Source organism: Ovis aries, chromosome 2 (genome assembly GCF_016772045.2).
Source record: "Ovis aries strain OAR_USU_Benz2616 breed Rambouillet chromosome 2, ARS-UI_Ramb_v3.0, whole genome shotgun sequence".
Taxonomy (NCBI): domain Eukaryota; kingdom Metazoa; phylum Chordata; class Mammalia; order Artiodactyla; family Bovidae; genus Ovis; species Ovis aries.
The window spans coordinates 140,313,896-140,334,846 of record NC_056055.1 but is presented as its reverse complement, the minus strand read 5'-3'; the positions used below and the strand labels follow the sequence as shown (position 1 = coordinate 140,334,846).

General features: G+C 41.0%; 1 protein-coding gene across 6 annotated transcripts; it reads left to right on the top strand.

The window, feature by feature from the left end:
- The first annotated feature begins 441 nt into the window (after positions 1 to 441).
- Positions 442 to 20,512, top strand: DHRS9 (dehydrogenase/reductase 9). Of its 6 annotated transcripts, none has more exons than XM_060409803.1 (8): positions 442 to 582; positions 10,325 to 10,398; positions 10,650 to 10,702; positions 11,200 to 11,305; positions 13,579 to 13,950; positions 15,156 to 15,414; positions 17,302 to 17,465; positions 19,893 to 20,512. In XM_060409803.1, the coding sequence occupies exons 2-8, from the start codon at positions 10,380 to 10,382 to the stop codon at positions 20,114 to 20,116; spliced, it is 1,197 nt and encodes a 398-aa protein (XP_060265786.1). In that variant the 5' UTR covers positions 442 to 582; positions 10,325 to 10,379; the 3' UTR covers positions 20,117 to 20,512. The 6 variants fall into 6 exon arrangements, with proteins under 6 accessions (XP_060265786.1, XP_060265787.1, XP_042099699.1 ...); XM_060409804.1 differs by having other exon boundaries at positions 10,273 to 10,398; XM_042243765.1 differs by lacking the exon at positions 10,650 to 10,702.
- Positions 20,513 to 20,951: the final 439 nt, after the last annotated feature.

The window sequence follows — 20,951 nt, the reverse complement described above, 5'->3', positions numbered from 1 at the left end:
CTTGCTTATCAGGCTGTTTTTTTAGGTGGTAAAAAGAACCATCAGGGACTGATTCCCCTACCTAGTCTCTTAGAAAGGAAGGGGCACTATTAACAGGATGAAAAAAATAACTAGAGATCATGAACAATCATCATAACTCAAAAGTTAAATAATTGAAACAATGTATCAGGCAATTTACAAAATGTCTCCATGTTAATTGTTTCAGTACTCACAGTGAAAAAGGTGTCACTGATCATTTTTAAGTCCCTTCTAAAAGCTACTATATTTTATTTGCTAAAGATACTGCAGATTCCTTTGGAAACACATGACCCAGAGCTTCTTGGCTTCCTCCATCTGAAGAGACAAATTTAGTCATCAGCTCGAGTCACAGTGACTCACAGAGCGAGGAGGGAACCTGCGGACTCCTCACACACTTAAGTACTTTGAGCTTGACGGAAGCCCAGGCATCTCTACCTTAAGAGGATCTGCGAGGTCAGGGTGACACAATCCTTCCTTCCCCCAGCACAGCGGCCAGATCAGGCAGATTACAAGCAGCCCAGCAAGGTCACAACAGCTTCTGTGTCCCAGTTCATCTTAAATAAGGTAACCGTTGATGGAGTTCTGTCACTCACTCCTTCATTTCTCATGTCAGTCTTCAAACTGTCTTGATTTTCCTCACTCTTACATAATAAATCAAGTTGTCTTTCATGCTGTGGTCAGCAGTTGCTATTTTTTTTTAATGATATGTTAGAAGGCTGTGATGGCCACTGGGTTCATCTCATCACAGAAAAAAGCTCAATGCCACCGGAAACCCTGCCTTGAACTTCCTTCCCCAGGTTTCTCTTTGAATGTTCTTTGTCACCCTAGAGTTACAATTAGATCTCCCTCTAGTTCATCTTTCTGTACCTATTTGACACCATCTATGAATGTTATAATTAATTGGAAACTGGAGTGGGGATGAGCTCTAAAAAGAGTGGGAATCTCAGCTGAGTTCCTGGTTGGAACAACAGATTTGCTACCAACTGCAGGTCAGATCTGTTTGTCTACCTGCTTTACCAACACTTTCAGAGGGCAATTTAGGCAAATATACACACACACACTAAGCTGAGTGAGAAAGATGCTGTTTAGTCCAGGAGAAAGCAGGGATATTCCTCAATGCACATTTGATTCCTGGACACTGGGATGACAATAAGTCTGCTTCAGATATTCACTCTGTTTTACTATTCAGGGGTTGAAATTTTACCTGAAACTTCCAACATACAAAGAACAGAGGGAGGAAGTCAGTTTAGTCGCTTCAAGGGCAATCCTTGTTAAAGGCTTTATGATCCAAGCGGTGGTGTGGTCTTTCTCAATGGATTGATTTTTAACAGTTGAGGGAAAAGTTTTTTTAAAAACACATTTTTAAATTAAAATTCAATTTAAGTTTGAACAAAGAGTTCTGAAATGACCTGCTATACTCTTAGTTCCAGGATAAGGACTGTGCTTTATTTAGCTTAGTAGATGCCCTAAAAATATCCTTGGCTAGACGCTGCATAAAATGAGAATTAAATGTTGTATCATCTTTGCTTTATTTGTGATATTTGAAAAGTGTCCCCAATATTTAGAACAAAGTTCAATATCTGAATTCAAGGAAAATTTATTATTTCATATATCAAATGGAAAATAATGGGAACTGGATTTAAAACTCTTAAATTGAATGTCACTTTCTCAAGGCGTTGCCATTAAAAACTGCTCAAAGATAACTGAGATGAAAAGAAATATACTGAAGATTTGAACACACTTTCTGCAACTCTGCATAACATTCTCTCTGTATTGCAAGCTTCTTTGAAGCTTTGCATAACTGTAAGCTATAATAACATTTAATATATCATGTCTTCTAGTTAGCAGTGCTTACTCAGCAACATAAATAAGGTAACCATGGCTTTAGCAATAATTCTTAACCTGCCAATAATATCAGAAAGCGTACTGGCAAAATAATAAACCTAGAAAAGACTGAGAATATTAAGTATTATTGCAGATGATTTGATGAATTATAATTTTAAAGTTTTGAGAGAAATCAAAAGAAAATCGGAGATAGGTTTTTTCCTTAGAACTAAAAATGCAAAACATAAACTCATCAGGTCTTCCCTACAAAAGAGGGGGCTGGCACACCTCCAGGAAAGAGCCTGCAAAAGAGGCACTCCCCCCCCCCACACACACTTCAGTGTCCCATTACACAAGGCACACTGGGTCCTGAGGGTCACCTCCCTCCTGCAAGAAGCAGGATTCAAGGGGAATGTAACTAACGAAGGAGCTTCTTCATTACACTGTCTGAGGGAACTTACAAGGATGAATATCACCTCAACGATCTCATTGGGACACCATAATCATTATTATTATTTTAATCTGATGCTCATGTAAGACTATTTTAGGTGAGATCCCTTGGCTCCATTTAAAATTTTTTTAGATTTCTGGGTGACCAACATGAAGACTTTCTTCACAAAAAATATCATTCATTAGTCATATGCTTAGTTTGTATCATTAGGCACAAATGTCATTTTTCTTAAAGAAATGTGTCACAAAAATCTCAGAATGGCCAGTTAGGTTAAATAGTGACAGAATTTCTTGGTTCAATGAACAGATAAAAATAAAAATGAGTCTGGTGTCAGTTAACCAGGTTTATAATATTTATTTATTTATGTGGCTGTGTCAAGTCAGTTTCAATTTGTGGGATTTTGATAGCATCATGCAGGGTCTTTCATTGTGGTGTTTGGACTTTGTATGCAGATAAAAGAGAAAACTAGTTCTTTTCTTATTTCCTTTGCATCTTTGTGGAGTGGTGGAGAATTTTGATAACATATTTTCATTTTCCTATTGACTGGTTGTGGTGTACGGGCTCAATTGTTGCACAATGTGGGCTTAATCGCTCTGCAGTATGTGGGATCTTAGTTCCATGACCAGGAATTGAACCCACGTCTCCTGCATTGCAAGGTAGACTCCTAACCACTGGACTACCAGAGAAGTCCCAGGTTTACAAGATTTAAATGGACAAGGGACATACATGTCCAATGAGACTGCTGTCAACCTTAAGAAAGCTGGTGCAAGAGAAACTCAGAAGGAAAATATTTAGAAAGCTTTTTGGCAAATGTTCTCTATTTGATGTATTTTGATTTAAAAAGCTTAATTGTTAATTCACCTCAGGTCACACTTGCATCAAATTGAAAAAAATAAAAATAAAGATTCAATAAATACCCTAACAGACAGTGTGATTGACTAGATTCAGTATTGCTTTCTCTTTGTGAAGGTTTGTGGCAATAAAACCAACTGTTTGGGAGGAAGTAACTACATAGAACTCTACCTCTCTTATATAAAGTATACCTCATAATGACTCTGAAACATGGAGACATTATTTTTTATCTTATTTTTTTTAAGAATCTCTCATTTATTTTTAAAGGGTGGAGGAAGATGAATAAGAGAAGTGAAATCAAAGGATCTTATTTTAGATATTTTAACCAAGAAGAGAAACCCAGGAAGAGAAAATTAAAAGAAGCAGAAGTGGACAAGGACAGCAATTGAGTTGTAATATTTTCCAATAGCTGCAAACAAGCGGTTACTCTTCAGCCCTTCAAATACAGATCAAAGAGAAACCTAGTTCTCCTTTTTTGAGTCTTTGTGGCGTCATGGAGAATTTTGATAATATATTTTAATTTTTCCTATTGATTAATAATGTGTTCATCTCTTTCTAGTTCCACTTTTCTTTCTCTCTCTGTCTTTTTTTTTTTTTTTAACACAGTTTAGGAGCTCAGAGATGAAATTTTTAGTTCTAGCCACTCTCTGGCAAATGATCTTATGTCTGACACTAACCCTACTTAGTTCGCAGAAGTATTTTGATAATTTAATGAGATAAATTTTATAGGAACTTTTTTCAGTAATGTTCAAAGTTATCTAAATGGGAAGTGTGACTATCTGATGACACGCAGGAGAAGGAGAAGAGGATGCCCTGATGATTCAAAGGGCTCAAAAACCAATCCAGTTATCACTAGACGCCTGGTGCTCAAGTGAAACTTTCTTCTCTTTCTTTCTTCTTTCCTTCTACATGTATTTACTTAGTATCAAGTATCATTAGGCATGGTGGTATAGAGAAGTGTACACACAGTCCAGACTCCCAGAGTTGAGTGGGAATCCCCGTAACGGTGGAGCAGACAATTAAAGGATGGATGTTGGGACTGAGTGGCCTGAAACAACACAATTCTATCTTGAGCCCATTAACATGCATTTCTGAATTTGTTTCCTCATCCATAAAACAGAGATAATTTTACTGTAAGGTTTGAATGAGATAAATATTTCTAGATCTTAGCAGAGGGCCTAGACTGTGGTGAAGTGAAGTGAAATTCACTCAGTCGTGTCCAACTCTTTGCAACCCCATGGACTATACAGTCCATGGAATTCTCCAGGCCAAATGCGGGAGTAGGTAGCCTTTCCCTTCTCCAGGGGATCTTCCCAATCCAGGGATCGAACCCAGGTCTCCCACACTGCAGGCAGATTCTTTACCAGCTGAGCCACTCAATAGATCACAGAGTAACTATCATTCCTACCTGGCTTGGTCAACTGGGAATCCCAAGGACCATGGCTTTCTCAGAGCATTCTTTGAATTCTGTAGTCAGTGGTACTCATCTGAAGGGCACCCCAGAGGAGTTCATAGTGGTCCAAACTCAAAAGGCTCAGCTGGAATTTAGACCTCATAAATTCTGTGAGTGCTCATTTAGTAATTTCTAAATTCACAAATGGTAACATACATAGATTTGGCTTTGCTCACTGCCTCCTATCCTCCTGATGACAAAAAGGCAATTTTCAAAATATGTATATTCATTTATTTTATTTATTTGGCTGCCTCGGCTCTTAGTTGCAGCATGTGAGATCCCTGTGGTGCGATGCACAAACTCTCCAGTTGTATTGAGGGGACTCAAGTACACAAGCTCAGTAGTTGCAGCCCATGGGCTTAGTTGCTCCACACAGCATGTGGTATCTTGGTTCCCCAAATAGCGATTGAACCTGAGTGTCCTGCATTTAAAGGCAGATTCTTAACCACTAGACCACCAGCAAGGTTCCTAGGAAACTTTTTAAAATCATAGATATTAATGCTTACTGCAGCAGGCTATGAATTTATTGTTGTTCAATCGCTAAGTCATGTCTGTCTCTTCACGACCAGATGGACTGTGGCACTCCAGGCTTCCCTGTCCTTCACTATCTCCAGGAGTTTGCTCAGACTCATGTCCATTGAGCTGATGATGCCATCCAGTATTTATAAATAATAAAAATTTTCTGGTAAGACCATAAAAAATATAAACTTTCATCAATATGTCACTACTAAGGAAACAAAGACTGAATTTCCAGTCTGGGTTTTCAGCAGTTTCCAGCAGTTCTGAATACTGTACCGTTCTGGACCTCCAAGACAAGGAAACACTAGACCAGCAGTTCTCTACTGGGAGGAATTTTATTCCTAGGGGAACATCTGGCAATGTCTGGAGACATTTTTGGTTGTCACAACTGGGTAAGAAGACTACTGGCATCTAAGTGTCAGAGGCCAGGGTGGTGCTAAACATCCTGTAATACGCAGGAGAGACCCCCCCATGGTAAAGAATTATCTGACCAAAACTGCAAAAACACTGAGGCTGAGAACCCCATGCTAAGACTTGAGCTATGCATACAGCAGCCAATCCTGCCACATGACAAGGCTCTTCCTGTGTGCCCATCATTTCATTTCACCAGGTACTCTTCAAGGTGGGCTTCCCTGGTGGCTCAGTGGTAAAGAATCTATCTGCCAGTGCAGAATAGGCAGGAGACATGAGTCCAATTCCTAGGTCTGGAAGATCCCTTGGAGGAAGAAATGGCAACCCACTTCAGTATTCTTGCCTGGAGAATCCCATGGACAGAAGAGCCTGGCGGGCTATAGTTCATACAGTCATGAGGAGTTGGATAAGACTTAGCGACTAAATAACAACACTCTTCAAGGTAGAAGTTATCTCTATTTTACAGATAGAAAATGGAAATGAAAGTAATATAACAATTCACCTAAAGGCCCTCTGATGGTAGAGGAACTGAACCTGAAACTTGATCTGCCTGATTCCAAGGCTTCAGCACCTAAACCCTGATTTAATGTCTCTTGTGTATGTGTGTGTGTGTGTGACCTTGGTCCTTGCTTTCTAAATTTTTACTGGCAAATTGGCTAGTGTTGATTTTGGCTGAAGAAAACACTCCATGACCTGTTCAGAGGACATACGCTCAGAACTGCACCCCACCTCATGCATTGAGCTATAGGGGCTGAAGATCTGCTTTCTCTTACTCTGTTCTTGGCCTTGATGAGTCAATAAGCTTACAGTCCCTGGGTGCTAGAGGGACCCTGCAGACCTAGGCACTTCTTGCTGAGAGATTTGTACGCCTACTAAGCAGGGAGATAAATTGGAAATACAATTTCCAATAAATGCTGTGAGATAAATTGGAAAACACACAGAGATGCCAACAACCCAAGCAACCAAAGTCAATGCCCTGACTGAATTGCTGGCACCACGGACCCATATGGAGGTGACCACAGCTGGCAGAATAAGGCTGATGCGGCCCTGTGAGTTGCTGTTACTCATTTACTTCCCAGTGGTCAGTGAACCAATCAACCATCAATCAGCTTCTGTGTACAGGTCATGTTCTCAGCAACTCTGACTGACCGAGGGTTATTACTCAAAGGTGGCATCTTGGCTAAAATTAGAGGACAAAGGTATGTGTTGGTTTGTGGCTGACTTGGTCCAATGACCTAGAGGTGTGTGAGCCTTAGGGACTGAAGAAGAAGCAGTATTTTTGCATGGTAATCTTTGGGGAAAGGGCAGACTTTGCAAAGCTCTAGGTCAAGCCTGGCAGTCCTTGGATTCAGGCTGCAGGCTGGGACACCAGCATCTGAAATAACCCTCAGCCCAAAGGAGTAACTAATGAGGACAACACATTTTAATGTAAGCCCATCCCTAACAACTGAAACCTCCTCTCTGTTTGCTTGTCACCCGGGAAAAATTGGTTTGGCTAGGGAAGGAGGAAGTTGAGGGGGGAGACGGATAAGATGAGGAGGGAGAGGGAGTCTGACTGATTTGGTCTGAGTTTTTGCTTTCCTCCAGTGGTTATGAAGGTGAACTTCGCAAAGAGAAGAAGGCAGAAATCTTGGTGTCCAAGGTCACTAGACTCTGAAGTTCTGGATATGAAACTTCTCACCTATCCTGTGCATGGAACTCAAAGCAGTCAAATGAATACTTTTCTCATTAAAAAAAAAAAAAATCATTTTCCTTTGCCTAATTTTGAACCTTTTGGTTTGAATTAATTTCAAATTTATGGAAAAGTTGAAAGAATAGCACAACTCAGAATCCCCAGATATTGACATTGTACCACACTTACATTCTTATTCTCTCTTTAGAGAATGTACATATTCTTAATGTTTGTTTATATACATATTTTTATTATTTCCTAAACCATTTAAGAGTAAGTTGGAGACATGGTGCTACTTAATCCTTAAATATTTCCATGTGTATTTCCTAAAAAGTAGGACATTTTCTACATAATCATAGAAGTGATCAAAACTGAGAATTTGATATTGATGTAATACTTATTGTTTATCAGATCTACAGAGCTTACTCAAATTTCACTTGTCAACCTAAAAATGTTCTTTTTGACAAAAGAAAAAATGATTTTCCGGTACAGGATCAAAAGTTGCTATTGTCTCCTTCATTTATTTCAGCTCTGATCTTTATGATTTCTTCCCTTATACAAACTTTAGGGTTTTTTGTTCTTTTTCTAGTTGCTTTAGGTGTAAAGTTAGGTTGCTTATTCAATGTTTTTCTTGATTCTTAAGGGAGGTCTGTATTGGTATAAGCTTTCCACTTAGCTCTACTTCTAGTGCCTCCTGTCGGTTTTGAGTTGTTGTTTTCATTGTCATTTGTTTCTAAGTATACCTGGATTTCTTTTTTGACTTCTTCAGTAATACGTTGGTTATTCAGAAGTGTATTGTTTAGCCTCCATGTGTTTGTGTTCTTGGTAGTTTTTTTCCCCTGTAGCTGATATCTAGTCTTATAGTGTTGTGGTTGGAAAAGATGATTGAAATGATTTCAATTTTTTAAAATTTACCTAGGCTTGATTTGTGACCCAAAATGTGCTCTATCTTGGAGAAAGTTCCATGTGCGCTTGAGAAAAAGTGAAAGCTGCTGTTTTTGCATAAAAAGTCCTATAAATATCGGTTAGGTCCAACTGATATAATGTATCATTTAAGGCTTGTGTTTTCTTATTAATTTTCTGTCTGGTAGATCTGTCTGTTGGTATTAATGGAGTATTAAAGACCTGCACTATTATTGTGTTACTGTCAATTTGCCCTTTAATAGTTATTAGCATTTGCCTTAGTATTGAGGTGCTCCTATATTAGATGCATATAATTTACAATTTTTATATCTTCTTCTTGGATTGATTCCTGGATCATCATGTAGTGTCCTTCCTTGTCTCTTATAACAGTCTTTATTTTAAAGTCTATTTATCCGATAAGACTATGGTTATCCTGCTTTCTTTTGATTTCTATTTGCATGGAATATCTTTTTCCAGCTCCTCACTTTGAGTCTGTGTGTCCCTAGGTCTGAGGTGGGTCTCTTGTAGACAGCATATATAAGGGTCTTGTTTTTGTATCCATTGTGTCTTTTAATTGGAGCATTTAGTCAATTTACGTTTAACATAATTATTGATATATATGATATGTATGGGGCTTCCCTGGTGGCTCAGACAGTAAAGAATCTGCCTGCAATGCAGGAGACCTAGATTCAATCTCTGGGTCAGGAAGAGCCCCTGGAGAAGAAAATGGCTATCCACTCCAATATTCTTGCTTGAGGAATTCCATGGACAGAGGAGTCTAGTGGGCTACAGTTCATGGGGTCACAAAGAGTTGGACACGACTGAGCGACTAACACTAATTAACTAATGATCCTATTACTATTTACTTTATTCTTTTGGGTTTGTTTTTGTAGGTCTTTTCTTCCTCTTGTGTTTCCAACTTAGAGAAGTTTCTTTAGCATTTGTTGTGGAGCTGGTTTGGTGATGCTGAATTCTCTTATCTTTTTTTTTTTTTTTTTTGGCTTATCCGTAAAGCTTTTGAATTCTCCTTTGAATCTGAATGAGATCCTTACTAGATAGAGTAATCTTTGTTGTAATTTTGTTTCTTTCATCTCTTTAAGTATACCTTGTCACTCCCTTCTGGCCAGAGTTTCTGTTGAAAGATTAGCTGTTAGCCTTATGAGAATCCCCTTGTGTATTATTTGCTGCTTTTCCCTTGCTGCTTTTCATATTTGTTCTTTGTGTTTAATTTTCATTAGTTTGATTAATATGTGTCTTGGTGTATTTCTCCTTGGGTTTATCCTGTATTGGACTCTGGGCTTCCTGGATTTGGATGGTTATTTCCTTCCCCAAGTTAAGGATATTTTTGACTATTACCTCCTCAAATATTTTCTCATGCCTTTGTTCCCCGCCTTCTTCTGGGATCCTTATAATTCATATGTTATTGTGCTTAATGTTGTTCCAGAGGTCTCTGAGACCGTCCTCATTTCTTCCTTTTTTTTTCTTTATTCTGCTCTACTTCAGTTCTTTCCACCATTCTGTCTTTCCCCATTTTTCTTTATTCTGCTCTGCTTCAATTCTTTCCACCATTCTGTCTTCCAGATCACTTACCCATTTTTCTGCCTCCAATAGTCTGCTGTTGGTTCCTTCCCTTACTGTAGCAGCAAGACTTCACAGGGATCACAGCACAGAAGACAAAACCTCAAGACTAATGGTGAAAACAACACTCAATTGCCAAGAGCACTCAAAGAAACTCACACATTTACAAAAGGAAGAGAGAAAAAAGAGAATGAAAAAAGGAAGAAAATGAGAAATATATGAAAAAGAAAAAAGGGGGAAAAGATTAAAAGGATATAAACGGGGGAAGGGGGGAGAGAGGGGAAAAGAGGGGAAAGGGGAAAAAAAAGAAAAAAAATGTATATAGAGAGCAGTAGCTCCACCTCCACCTCCTAGGAAGCCCTCCTACACTGCACTGTTCTTTGGACATAGCCTCTACTCCTATGTGTACTTGCCTCCAATGTCCACAGTTGCCAGAGCTAGGGTTTTTTTCTTTTATGTGTTTTTTTCTTTTTTTCTTTCTCTTCTTGTCCTTTTGTATATTCCATAGGCACAGAGTCTACCTAGTTGGTTGTGTGGATTTAATCTGCAGCTTGTACAGCTGGTGGAGAGATTTTCAATCCTCTTCCTTAGCCACTCTGCCCCTGGAGCTCAATTGGGGTTTTATCCTCACCACTGCATGCAGGTTATCCATGGGAGTCCACTCCTGAGGCTGCCCTGGAGGACTTGGGCCTGCCCCAATGAGGACCAAGAGTGGAGGTATCGCAGCTGCTTGAATTGTGGGGACCCTGGCAGCACCGCACATGCAGGGGAGGCGGCGGCCACAGGAGCAGGAGGCACGGCACTAGTGAGGCTTTTGCCTTCTAGCCTCTGGCAGCTCTGCACCAGCGAGGACTGGGCATGGAGGTGGCATGGCCGTTCAGAGTGTGGGGAACCTGGCGGGGCCAAAAGTGTAGGGAAGCTGGTGGCCATGGGCATAGGAGATAAAGTGCTATTTGACTCTTTTTCAGGGGCTTCCCAGGTGGTGCTAGTGATAAAGAACCCATCTGCTAATGCAGGAGACGTAAGAGACATGGGTTTGATCCTTGGGCTGGGAAGAGCCCCCAGGAGGAGGCATGGCAACCCATTCCAATATTTTTGCTTGGAGAATCCCATGGACAGAGGAGTTTGGCAGGGTGCAGTTCACAGGGTCGCACAGAGTGGGACATAACTGAAGCAATTTAGCACAGACATAGAGTCTTTTTCTAGCCTCTGGAAGCTGGCATTCAAAGGACTTCCCTAGCTGGTCCTTCTTTGTTGCTTGGTGAAGCAGGTGCTCAAAGGGCCCTCCTGGCTTTGATCTTTCTCTGTTGTTTGGTGCATCAGGCCCCCCAAGGACCACCATCTCTGGGGTCTTGCTCTACTGGTCAGCTGCTGGCTCTGGCCTGTGGGGAGAGAGAGAGGCTACAGTGGTGGCTCCACCCCCTGCACATGCTTCAGCAGTAGGGCCCTGCCTCCGTGGCTGCCCAGCTCTCCTTCAAGGGCACTCCCACCGAGATCGCCTCCCTCACATCCCTTCAGGCCATCTCCTGCAGTCACCAGCAGTCCTCACTTCGGAATTGCTCTCTAATCCCAACGGTCCAGCTCCCAGCGACTGCGCGTACAGAGGGACCTGTGTCCTGGACAGGTAGGGCTGTGGTTCTCTGCTCCATTCAGAATGTCACAGATCAATTGATTCACTCTCCAACAGCCTCAAATGCCTCCTCTCTGTCCCAAACTATTGCTCTGGTGTGGGAATCTCACCCCTGCTTTAGCTCCTTCACCCCCTGAGTGCAGATCCAGTCCTACTCACTCTCCTAATTTTCCCTTCCTTCCTTCCTTCCTTCCTTCCTTCCTCTTACTGAGTTTTATGTGGATCCATATGCCTTTCCGGTGGTCAGGCACTCCTGCCAGCTCTCAGCTGGCACTCTGTGAGATCCTTGGATCTGAAGATACATCCCTGATGCATCCATGGAGAGAGAAGTACTCCATGTCCAGCTACTCCTCTGCATTTTGTCGTCTCTGTAGCGTTCACTTTTATCACTTGGTTCAAGTGGTATCCGTCAGATTTCTCCACTGTGAGATTACTATTGCTCTCTTTTTGCTTAGTACGAGCCTTATGCAGAGATTCTTTGAGATTCTGTAGTTACTGTTTCTCATCGGAATTCCGCCCACTAGTTTAGAATTGCCTGGGACAGCTGTTACTTTGTCAGCTGCCACATGATGATTTGCTAATTCCAATTTTCCTTTTACATTTATTAACTGGCATATTAATTATCCTATAAAATGAGGCAAGTAATGAGCCCTTTCTAACTGAAAAGGCTACGAAGAGGATCTAGTGAGACCTATATGCAAAAGTGAAAGGCAGAACGCTTTATGGAAGTAAGCCATTGTTTCACTATTGCTCCCTCAGGCCTGCTTGCCAGCAGCAAAACCCTACAACACAGAGTTTCCACTCACAGCTCTGCTGCTGCTGCTGCTGCTAAGTTACTTCAGTCGTGTCCGACTCTGTGTGATCCCATAGACAGCAGCCACCAGGCTCCTCCATCCCTGGGATTCTCTAGGCAAGAACACTGGAGCGGGTTGCCATTTCCTTCTCCAGTGCATGAAAGTGAAAAGTGAAAGTGAAGTCGTTCAGTCGTGTCTGACTCTTTACAACCCCATGGACTACAGCCCACCAGGCTCCTCCATCCATGGGATTTTCCAGGCAAGAGTACTGGAGTGGGGTGCCATTGCCTTCTCTGACTCTCAGCTCTAGGGCACATTAAACCCCATGAATATCTGCATTTTTCACATAATTCCCTTGGGAGTTTGGATTACCACAAAGGTTACAGAATCCATTTGGTGAATATAGTCAACTTTTAGTTATTCAACAATTTTTTATCAAGACCTAGGCTTGAGCAAAATGCTATACTAATTGAATGCATAAACATGAAATTTCCTTAAAATGTCTAAATATGACATTTTGCAAGAGTCGGTTACACCACTCCACCCCTCAAAATTATATATTTTAAATGTATTTATTTATTTGAAAAGGGGAAATCTTGCTACATAGACATCGACTTGCAACAAATCAATAATTCCTACAGAGGGGAGATTTGGAAAAACTATACCAAATTTTTAAGTCACAATAGTCTAAAAACCTGACTGCTTTAGAAATAGTCACAGCTATACCACAAGAACCAACTAGTTTGCACAAACCTTCCTTTTACCTCTGACTTGTTTTTATTACCCATTTTTTCCTTCTTTAGCTATAGATCTTTCAGCAGGAAAAAAAGATGAAAGCAGAGTCCAAATTTTCCACGATAAGTGAAGATATATTGAACTATTTTTATCTGAAACAATCTATTCCTTGTAAAATAACAGAAATAGAGTTGTGTGTCTGTGTGCATGAGTGTGTGTGTATCATTCTACCTGTGTTTATGTTCATATTCCTTATTAAGCAATGAAATATTTGCATATATAGAGAGAGAAAAAAAAGTAAAATCAACCCAATGACCCATGTCAATTTTGCCAGTTACTTTCTCTGCCACTTGGGAAACCCTTGTGGCTTAGTGGTAAAGAATCTGCCTGCAATGCAGGAGACACAGGTTTGATGCCTAAGTCGGAAAGATCCTTTAGAGGAAGAAATGGCAACCCACTCCAGTGTTTTTGCCTGAAGAATCCCATGGACAGAGGAGCCCAGAGAAAAACAGTCCATGCGGGTCACAAAGAGTCAGACACAACTGAGCACACACACGCACATATGACAGGTGTAGTTTAACACTTAAATGGCCATCTTCCCAACCAAACAAGAGTTATTGCATTTTTAACCATCTATGTATCCATCCAAATGCATTAAGATATCTCAAGTTCATCACTCTGGGTTATTATGCCCTAATGGTTCTAATTTGAATTTTCTTTCTAATTTTGAACACTCAGGACGCCATCTTCTTTTATTGTTCAAGAAAGAAGTGTCCTTGTCATACACCAGGAAAAAAATGCTCTTTTGGCTCTTAGCCCTTCTGATCCTTTGTGGTTTTCTGTGGAATTATAAAAGACAGCTAAAGATCACAAATATCACTGATAAGTACATTTTCATCACTGGATGTGATACTGGCTTTGGAAACTTGGCAGCCAGAACTTTTGATAAGAAAGGATTTCATGTAATTGCTGCCTGTCTGACGGAATCAGGATCAACAGCTTTAAAGGCAGAAACTTCAGAGAGGCTTCATACCGTGCTTCTGGATGTAACTGACCCGGAAAATGTCAAGAGGGCTGCCCAGTGGGTGAAAAACCAAGTTGGGGAGAAAGGTGAGTGATGTGAAAATGAGGGGAATGGAGGGGGTGTTGAGAAGTAAGCAAAGCTAAATGAAAGTAAATAGTCTGATTTTAAATGGTCTTTCCCCGCCCCCCCCCCAAAAAATGTCTGCTAAATACCAGTTGTGTACTGGAGAAGATGGGAGAAAGTTTAGGCTAGCCCTGAATATTTCTACATTGCACAGTCTCTACATGCATAAGAGACACAGCCCATGTTATCTTCTCAAATGTTCACATGGGTGAATTTAGAACTGAGATGATTGTGCTAACTGGTCTTTTTCTGTGAAGTGCTACTCTAGCCACTTACATAGCAAACTTGGGGCCAAAAGCTACAGTAGATCCTGAGGGCAACCCTTGAATTGCCATCTGGATATCCAGGACCATCTTCCGACTGCAAAATGGTTCCAGAGCTCACACAATGTCCCTGGGAAAGGAAGAAAATAGTCTGGCAACCTGAGCAAATGCGTCTTAGGCAGTCGTGGTAGAATAGGGAGTCATCGGACCTCATTCTGCATTAGATTCTGCAAAGATAGGAGCATTCTGAACTGGAAGACTTTTTGTTTTATTTCCTTGAATGAAGTTTGAAATACTCTCATGGATGAAGATATTTGAATCCACAAAGGAAAAAACAAACAGATATGATTTTTCTTTATCACATCTTCATCATATAGTTGAGACTCTGAACCTCAAAAGCAGTGGTTTGATAAGGCTCCAAATAATATTTTAATGCTTGAATGCCAAACACTTTGAACAATGTTAAATGTTTCCCATCATAAAATAAGACAGGTGAATGACTGGATTTTTACCAAAAAAATAAATGTGAAATAGATCGATGTTGTTCTTTGTCTATAAAAACAGTTCATAAGTTTTCTCTGGCTATGCCATCCAGCATGATAGGAAAAATAGAGCAATCTCCTCACATCTGAGATGAAAAAGTCTCACTCAGATAGTGTTTGCCATTCTAAGCAGAAACAGAAAAATTGTGAGGTTGGTTTCCAGTAACAAAACTTCAGCCGTTTCAGTTTAACCTCCCACCCACTGTACTATCACTTCCCCAAACTGCAAGTATTCAAAGCAGGAAGGAATGTGACGGAAGGAGGAAATGGCACCATCAGATAAGGCAGAGCTGTATTTCCATCAAGGATGCCTATATAAATGTCACCTTGTGCCACACCTCCTTCCCTTCCGCTCTGTTCTAGGTCTCTGGGGTCTGATCAACAACGCTGGCATTCTTGGTGTGCTGGCACCCAACGACTGGCTGACGGTCGAGGACTACAGAGAACCTGTTGAAGTGAACCTGTTTGGACTCATCAGTGTCACGTTAAACATGCTTCCCTTGGTCAAAAAGGCTCGAGGGAGAATTGTCAATGTCTCCAGCATTGGGGGTCGGCTTGCATTTGGTGGAGGGGGCTATTCTCCATCTAAATATGCAGTAGAAGGCTTCAATGACAGCTTAAGGTAAAGCAAACATGGGCATCTTAGCAAATAATAACCACTCACCACCCCACTGAACATTTATCAACCAGACACTCTATTTAGTGCTTTAAACTATTCCCAATTTATGATACTGAAAGTCAGCCCTTGACACAAGGGTTTGAAGCAAAAAATAAGGGAAAAAAATTTAAAAAGTGAGAAATAAAATATAAATGATACCACTGAAGCTAAGAAAGATGAGATAACTCCCCCAAGGTCACCCAGCTGTCAAGTGGTAGAATAGGATTTGAACCTAAATCTTTTAAAGTCTTTTCTCCTTTTTGCATTAATGCATATGTGAATAGTGGTGGCAAATTTGTATTCAACAGATTAGCTTGTTTAATAGTTAGGGAATCACAGAGAGGAACTAAATCAGGTCTCTCTGTTGGTATTACTGTCAGATGCAGACACAACAGTGATATCTTATTTAAAACCCTCAGTAGAAAATTATCTGATAAAGTAATGACTTAGTGATGCGACATTTTTTCCTGCTTGTTGCAAGTTCTGGACTCAAATTTCACACACTATAGCTGAGAGAATGGTAACCGTCCCACCGCTACCCTAAGGACAAGAAAGACAGCTTTCCTCTGATGCTTCTATTTCCAAATAAAACTTAGAAGCTTGCTACCCTGGAGAAGGGAACGGCAACCCACTCTATTATTCTTGCCTGGAGAATCCCATAGACAGAGGAGCCTGGCGAGCTATAGTCCGTGGGGTGGCAAAGAGTCGGACAAGACTGAGTGACTCACACACACACACACACACACACACACACACACACACACACACACACACACACACAAGCTTGCTAATCTAATGTGAAGATTTTGCTACCACAAGAAAGCACTGACTACCTCTTTTTGCTATGGGTCACCAGAGAACTCCAGAGCATAAAACCATTAAAGAACCAATTTAATAAATCCTTCAATTCAGTGCCCCAGGCATTAGTTTCTTTCGGTTTATGATGTCTGAGGTTCACTCTTTGGGTTTATGATGTCTGAGGTTCACTGGGCTTCTCCAATCTGTAGCTTTATGCCTTTTCACATATCTGAGGAGGTTTCAGCCATTGTTTCTCCAAACATTTTTTATCTACAATCCACTCTTTCTCTTCCTTCTGGGATTCTAACACAAATACTGGACCTTTTGATTTTGTCCTATGGTTCTGTTCACTGTGTCAATCACTGTTCTCTCTGCTGTTCAAATTAGGAAATTTCTAGTGATCTATCTTCAAATTCATTGACTTTCCTTCATCTTCTTCATTTTACTAATGAGTCTAGCCAGTAAATATTTTATTTTGGTTAATGCATTTTTCAAGTGTAAAATTTTCACTTGGTTCTTCTTTATCTTTTCTCTCTTTTCTGAAGCTTTCTAAATTCCCATTTACTTCAGGAGTGTCTCTCTCTTGGAGCATGTCTGTAACAAGCACGTTAAAGACTTTGATAATTCCAACATCTGTGTTACTTCAGCCTTGCTAAACACACTTGGTACAGCATGAAACTATGAGTCTTATTAAATTCTGGGGAGAATGTTGATAGGTTTCTGTTGTTATTGTTGTTTTCAGCAGATAATTGACCAGCTTGTGTTCAGGTCACAACTTCCAACCAAACTTCTGTGGTTTGTTCCCAATGTTTGTTCACTTTCAAAGACTTTGCTGTGCTATTCAGATGTGTCCCACATGTATACTGCATAGTAGCCAGTCTGGAATGTGGAAGATGATCCATCCCATAGTTCAGTTCCTCATCTGCAAACTGAGATGGTAGAATACGATGCTCTTTCCTGGGCACACCATTCTGTGATTCCATGAAAATATTTATAAGCAAACATTATTCAAATAAGCCTGAATTAAATGTCTTCAACTGGCTCTTTTCACAGGAGGGACATGAAAGCTTTTGGTGTGCATGTCGCTTGCATTGAACCAGGATTGTTCAAAACCAATTTGTCAGATCCAGAAAAGGCTGCTGAAAAAAAACTTGCCATTTGGAAGCATCTGTCTCCAGACATCAAACAACAATATGGAGAAAGCTACATCAAGAAAAGTGAGCTTTGGGGTGGACCCAGGGTCCTATGGGGTTCATTGTCCTAGACAGCTTGAAAGAGACTCGAACAGAAAGGAAAAAATAAGGTTATCATGGTGATACACCAGTAGAGATCTCAAATATAGATCAGGAGTCCCTATTAATTAGTGTCATCTCTTGCTCGTGTTTATAAACACTTACTGAGCATTTACTAAGTGGTAAGTTCTATACTAAATACTTATGAATTGTATCATTTATTCCTCAAAAGAACTATAGCAGCAAGCAGAGGCTTGGAAAGGGGAAATGCCCTACCCAAGTTTATACAGCTCCTCAGAGCAATGCCTGGACTGGAGCCCATGGTCATTACATCTACACAAACCACCTCTTTTTGGTGATCACCTACCACTCATTCAAAGACTCAGACTCTGACTAACTTACAATCCAGGTGACAACAGAAAGTAACCAGATGACTCTGAACACTGAGATTTACAACATGCAAGAAACTCAATCCTTTATTTCTGAGACACAACCCAACAGCCTAAAAGGAGTGCTAGATAGTACAGTCTCTAACTGCTCGAGAAATTCAGCACAGGATCAAAGCATTTCTGGCTAAGAAACCTTTATAGGAAAGGTCAGGTTTGAACATGACCTAAACAGGAAGAAATTATTAATATTTGGGTGGAAGCGTTCCGCAGCAGGAATGCATGGCAGTGGAGATGGAAGAAGAAATAAGGTAAGTCAGACTGAGTCAAGGCTGGAGGAATAATCATAAAGGTTAGATAACAATGACTAACACATAGTAAACATTCACTGTATACTTGTCACCATTCTAAGCACTTTACACAAACTCTTTCATTTAAAACACCCAAACAAACCCTCTGGATTTTACAGAAGCAGAGGCACAGGGATGTAACTTGCCCAAAGTAGCACAGCTAGTAAGTGGAAGAGCTGGATTTGAACCCAGATGGCCTGACTTGGCCATCTATTCTGTGCCATGCACTGTAATGGGAATGAGGCTTTGAGGAACTGCTGGAACTTCCTGTATCGGGGCTCTTGCCTCCATATCAGTCTTCCCGGCCCTATTAACATTTACTCACTAGTCCTCAAACACTTACTAAGCTCCTGCTTTGAGCCAGGAGCTCCACCTGGCCTGGTGTCACCCTAACCCCAGCTGTGATCCTGCCTCTTCTTTGGCGGGCTTAGGTAAGACAGCCAGCTGTGGCAAGGTTCGAGACCAGGAGTATTCAAGGTGGAGCCAAGCCTAGTCACATCTACTGGGGGAGAATGACTGACTTTTGCAACTACCCCACTGCACACACACACACTCACACACATAGACACATGCATACAGGTACATATATGTCAACTAGAACGTCTGGTTTGACAAACCTCGAAGTGCTGACACGTCACTACATATCAGGTTACGACCACTGCCACTAAATGCTGTTGCTCACTCACCGACTCCGAAGCCTCTAAGTTCGAGAACAAAATCCCTCATTGAAAAGAGCTTTCCCTGTTTGATGTTGAAATTGATATTTTCTAGATGCCTGAGAATATATCATCAACTTCTATCTCAAATTTTTTTGACTTGGCCTCTGGGTCAGGGGTCCTTTCTCAGAATTACGAAAGGCTTAGAGCCCGATTTTGTCCTGGTTGCTCTTATTAGAGTTCTCCAAGCCAAGACTTTGAGATCAGCGAGACTCATAGATCCAAAGCAGACCACAAATTTAAACTCACTTTGCTTCGTTTCCCAGACTGGAATCGTAGGAGTTTAAAATAGACTTAAGACTTCTGAGCTAACCTCAGTCAGGCTCTTGGAACAGCTTGTGGCTACTGGGAGCTGAAGTCAAAAGATTTAACACAGTAGGTTTTCCCTTGAGGATACACAATTTAAAATATGTTTTAAGAGCTTAGGAGGAATGCTTCAAGCCATCACCAGTCACTGCCTCTTTAAAGCTATCTTGGCTCATTACTCAGACAATTCATTTGCTGAGAACCAGGATACCTTTAGCTTCCTGAGTCAGGGCTTTAGTGGATGAGTCTCTCTTCATTCACTGAATTATAGAGGCACGAGCTATATTAGTGCACACGTACATGCGCAAGCACGTGCACACACATTTCCTATATCAAATCTGTTGTAAGAAGTACTGTGTTTATACTACTACCACCATGTTTATACAAACTACTAACTTCCTGGGTTCTGGCTTTGAACAAGCTCTCTAGGAGATTCTGCTGCTCACTCAAGTCTGAGAGCCAACAATCTAAAGAAATCACTGCTGCTTCCTTTTCTGAGGAATAGATAAAAACCCACCACAAGCGGACCCAGTTATAATGGCAAATTCAAAATAAATTCCCTCACTGCGTCCTCCCCTTTGCAACCTAGCTTCACACTCCCCTACTCCCCTTCTTCCACAGGGTAAATGTGCTTCTGTCTCTTTTTTTTTACAGGCCTAGAAAAATTGAAAGGCACCGCATCCTTTGTGAACGTGGATCTGTCCCAGGTGGTGGAGTGCATGGACCATGCTCTCACAAGTATCTTCCCTAAAACCCGTTATGCTGCTGGAAAAGATGCCAAAACTTTCTGGATCCCTCTGTCTCACATGCCAGCAGTTTTGCAAGACTTTTTATTGTTGAAACAGAAAGTAGAGCTGGCTAATCCCAAGGCAGTATGACTCAGCTGATGACAAATACCTGCCCCAGGCTGTGAAATTGGCTGATTTCTAGGACACATCTCCTCAATCTCATTCTTTACCTAATCCAAACTGGACTCATTTAGATCAAACTCCTTTTGGTAAAAAAGACAGGCTGCCACCATCACCTTTGAGGTCCCAGGGTCCCTCCTTAAATTTTTCTTGAGAAGATGGGCAGGGATGGCACCTGCCCGATATTTAGTGTTTGCCTGCTGGTTATAATGTATGGAAAGTGGACAGGCTTTCCCATCCAAAACGATCTTTCACCCGTGCCTGTCCCATGCTTCTAATCCATATCACTTAGAGTGACTCCTGAATGTTAAATATTTGTTTCTGATCAAAATGTTAAGAGATAAGTAAAATAATTTCTTAAAGGGGGATTGGATGTACTATCTTGCTGAGAATAAGATTCTGAAGGACTGGAACCCGGTTCTGTGAGCGTCAATGGGGGCAGGAGAAGAAAGGGTAATGGGGCATTGTGAGACTGGTAGAAGCTAAGGGGCAGCAGAAAAATGCTAGGTAAGAGTGCAAGGAGGAGGGAAGGAAAATGAGAAAAGGAATAAGAGGACTGAAAAAGAGAAACAGGTATAAACGTGTGGGTAGAGAGATTCCAGGACCACCATCTGCGGATAGGTGGTAACAGCAGAGGAACTTGTCATTCCAAAAGAAGAAAAATGTGGAGCCTGTGTTTATCCTGAGGCTTGTAAATGTAACGAGACATAGACTCTTTTACAACTTACGCTTGAGATGGTTGGGAAATCCAGTATGTGAGGTGTCTCTAAAGCCCCATGAAAATACAGAGCTAAATTCAGAGACT

Excerpts from the sequence above, each read along its gene's own strand:
- DHRS9 (XM_060409803.1), top strand. Across the intron at positions 11,306-13,578 it reads GGGACCTGTGTCCTGGACAG|GACGCCATCTTCTTTTATTG; the intron begins GTAGGGCTGTGG and ends TTGAACACTCAG. Across the intron at positions 13,951-15,155 it reads AAACCAAGTTGGGGAGAAAG|GTCTCTGGGGTCTGATCAAC; the intron begins GTGAGTGATGTG and ends GCTCTGTTCTAG.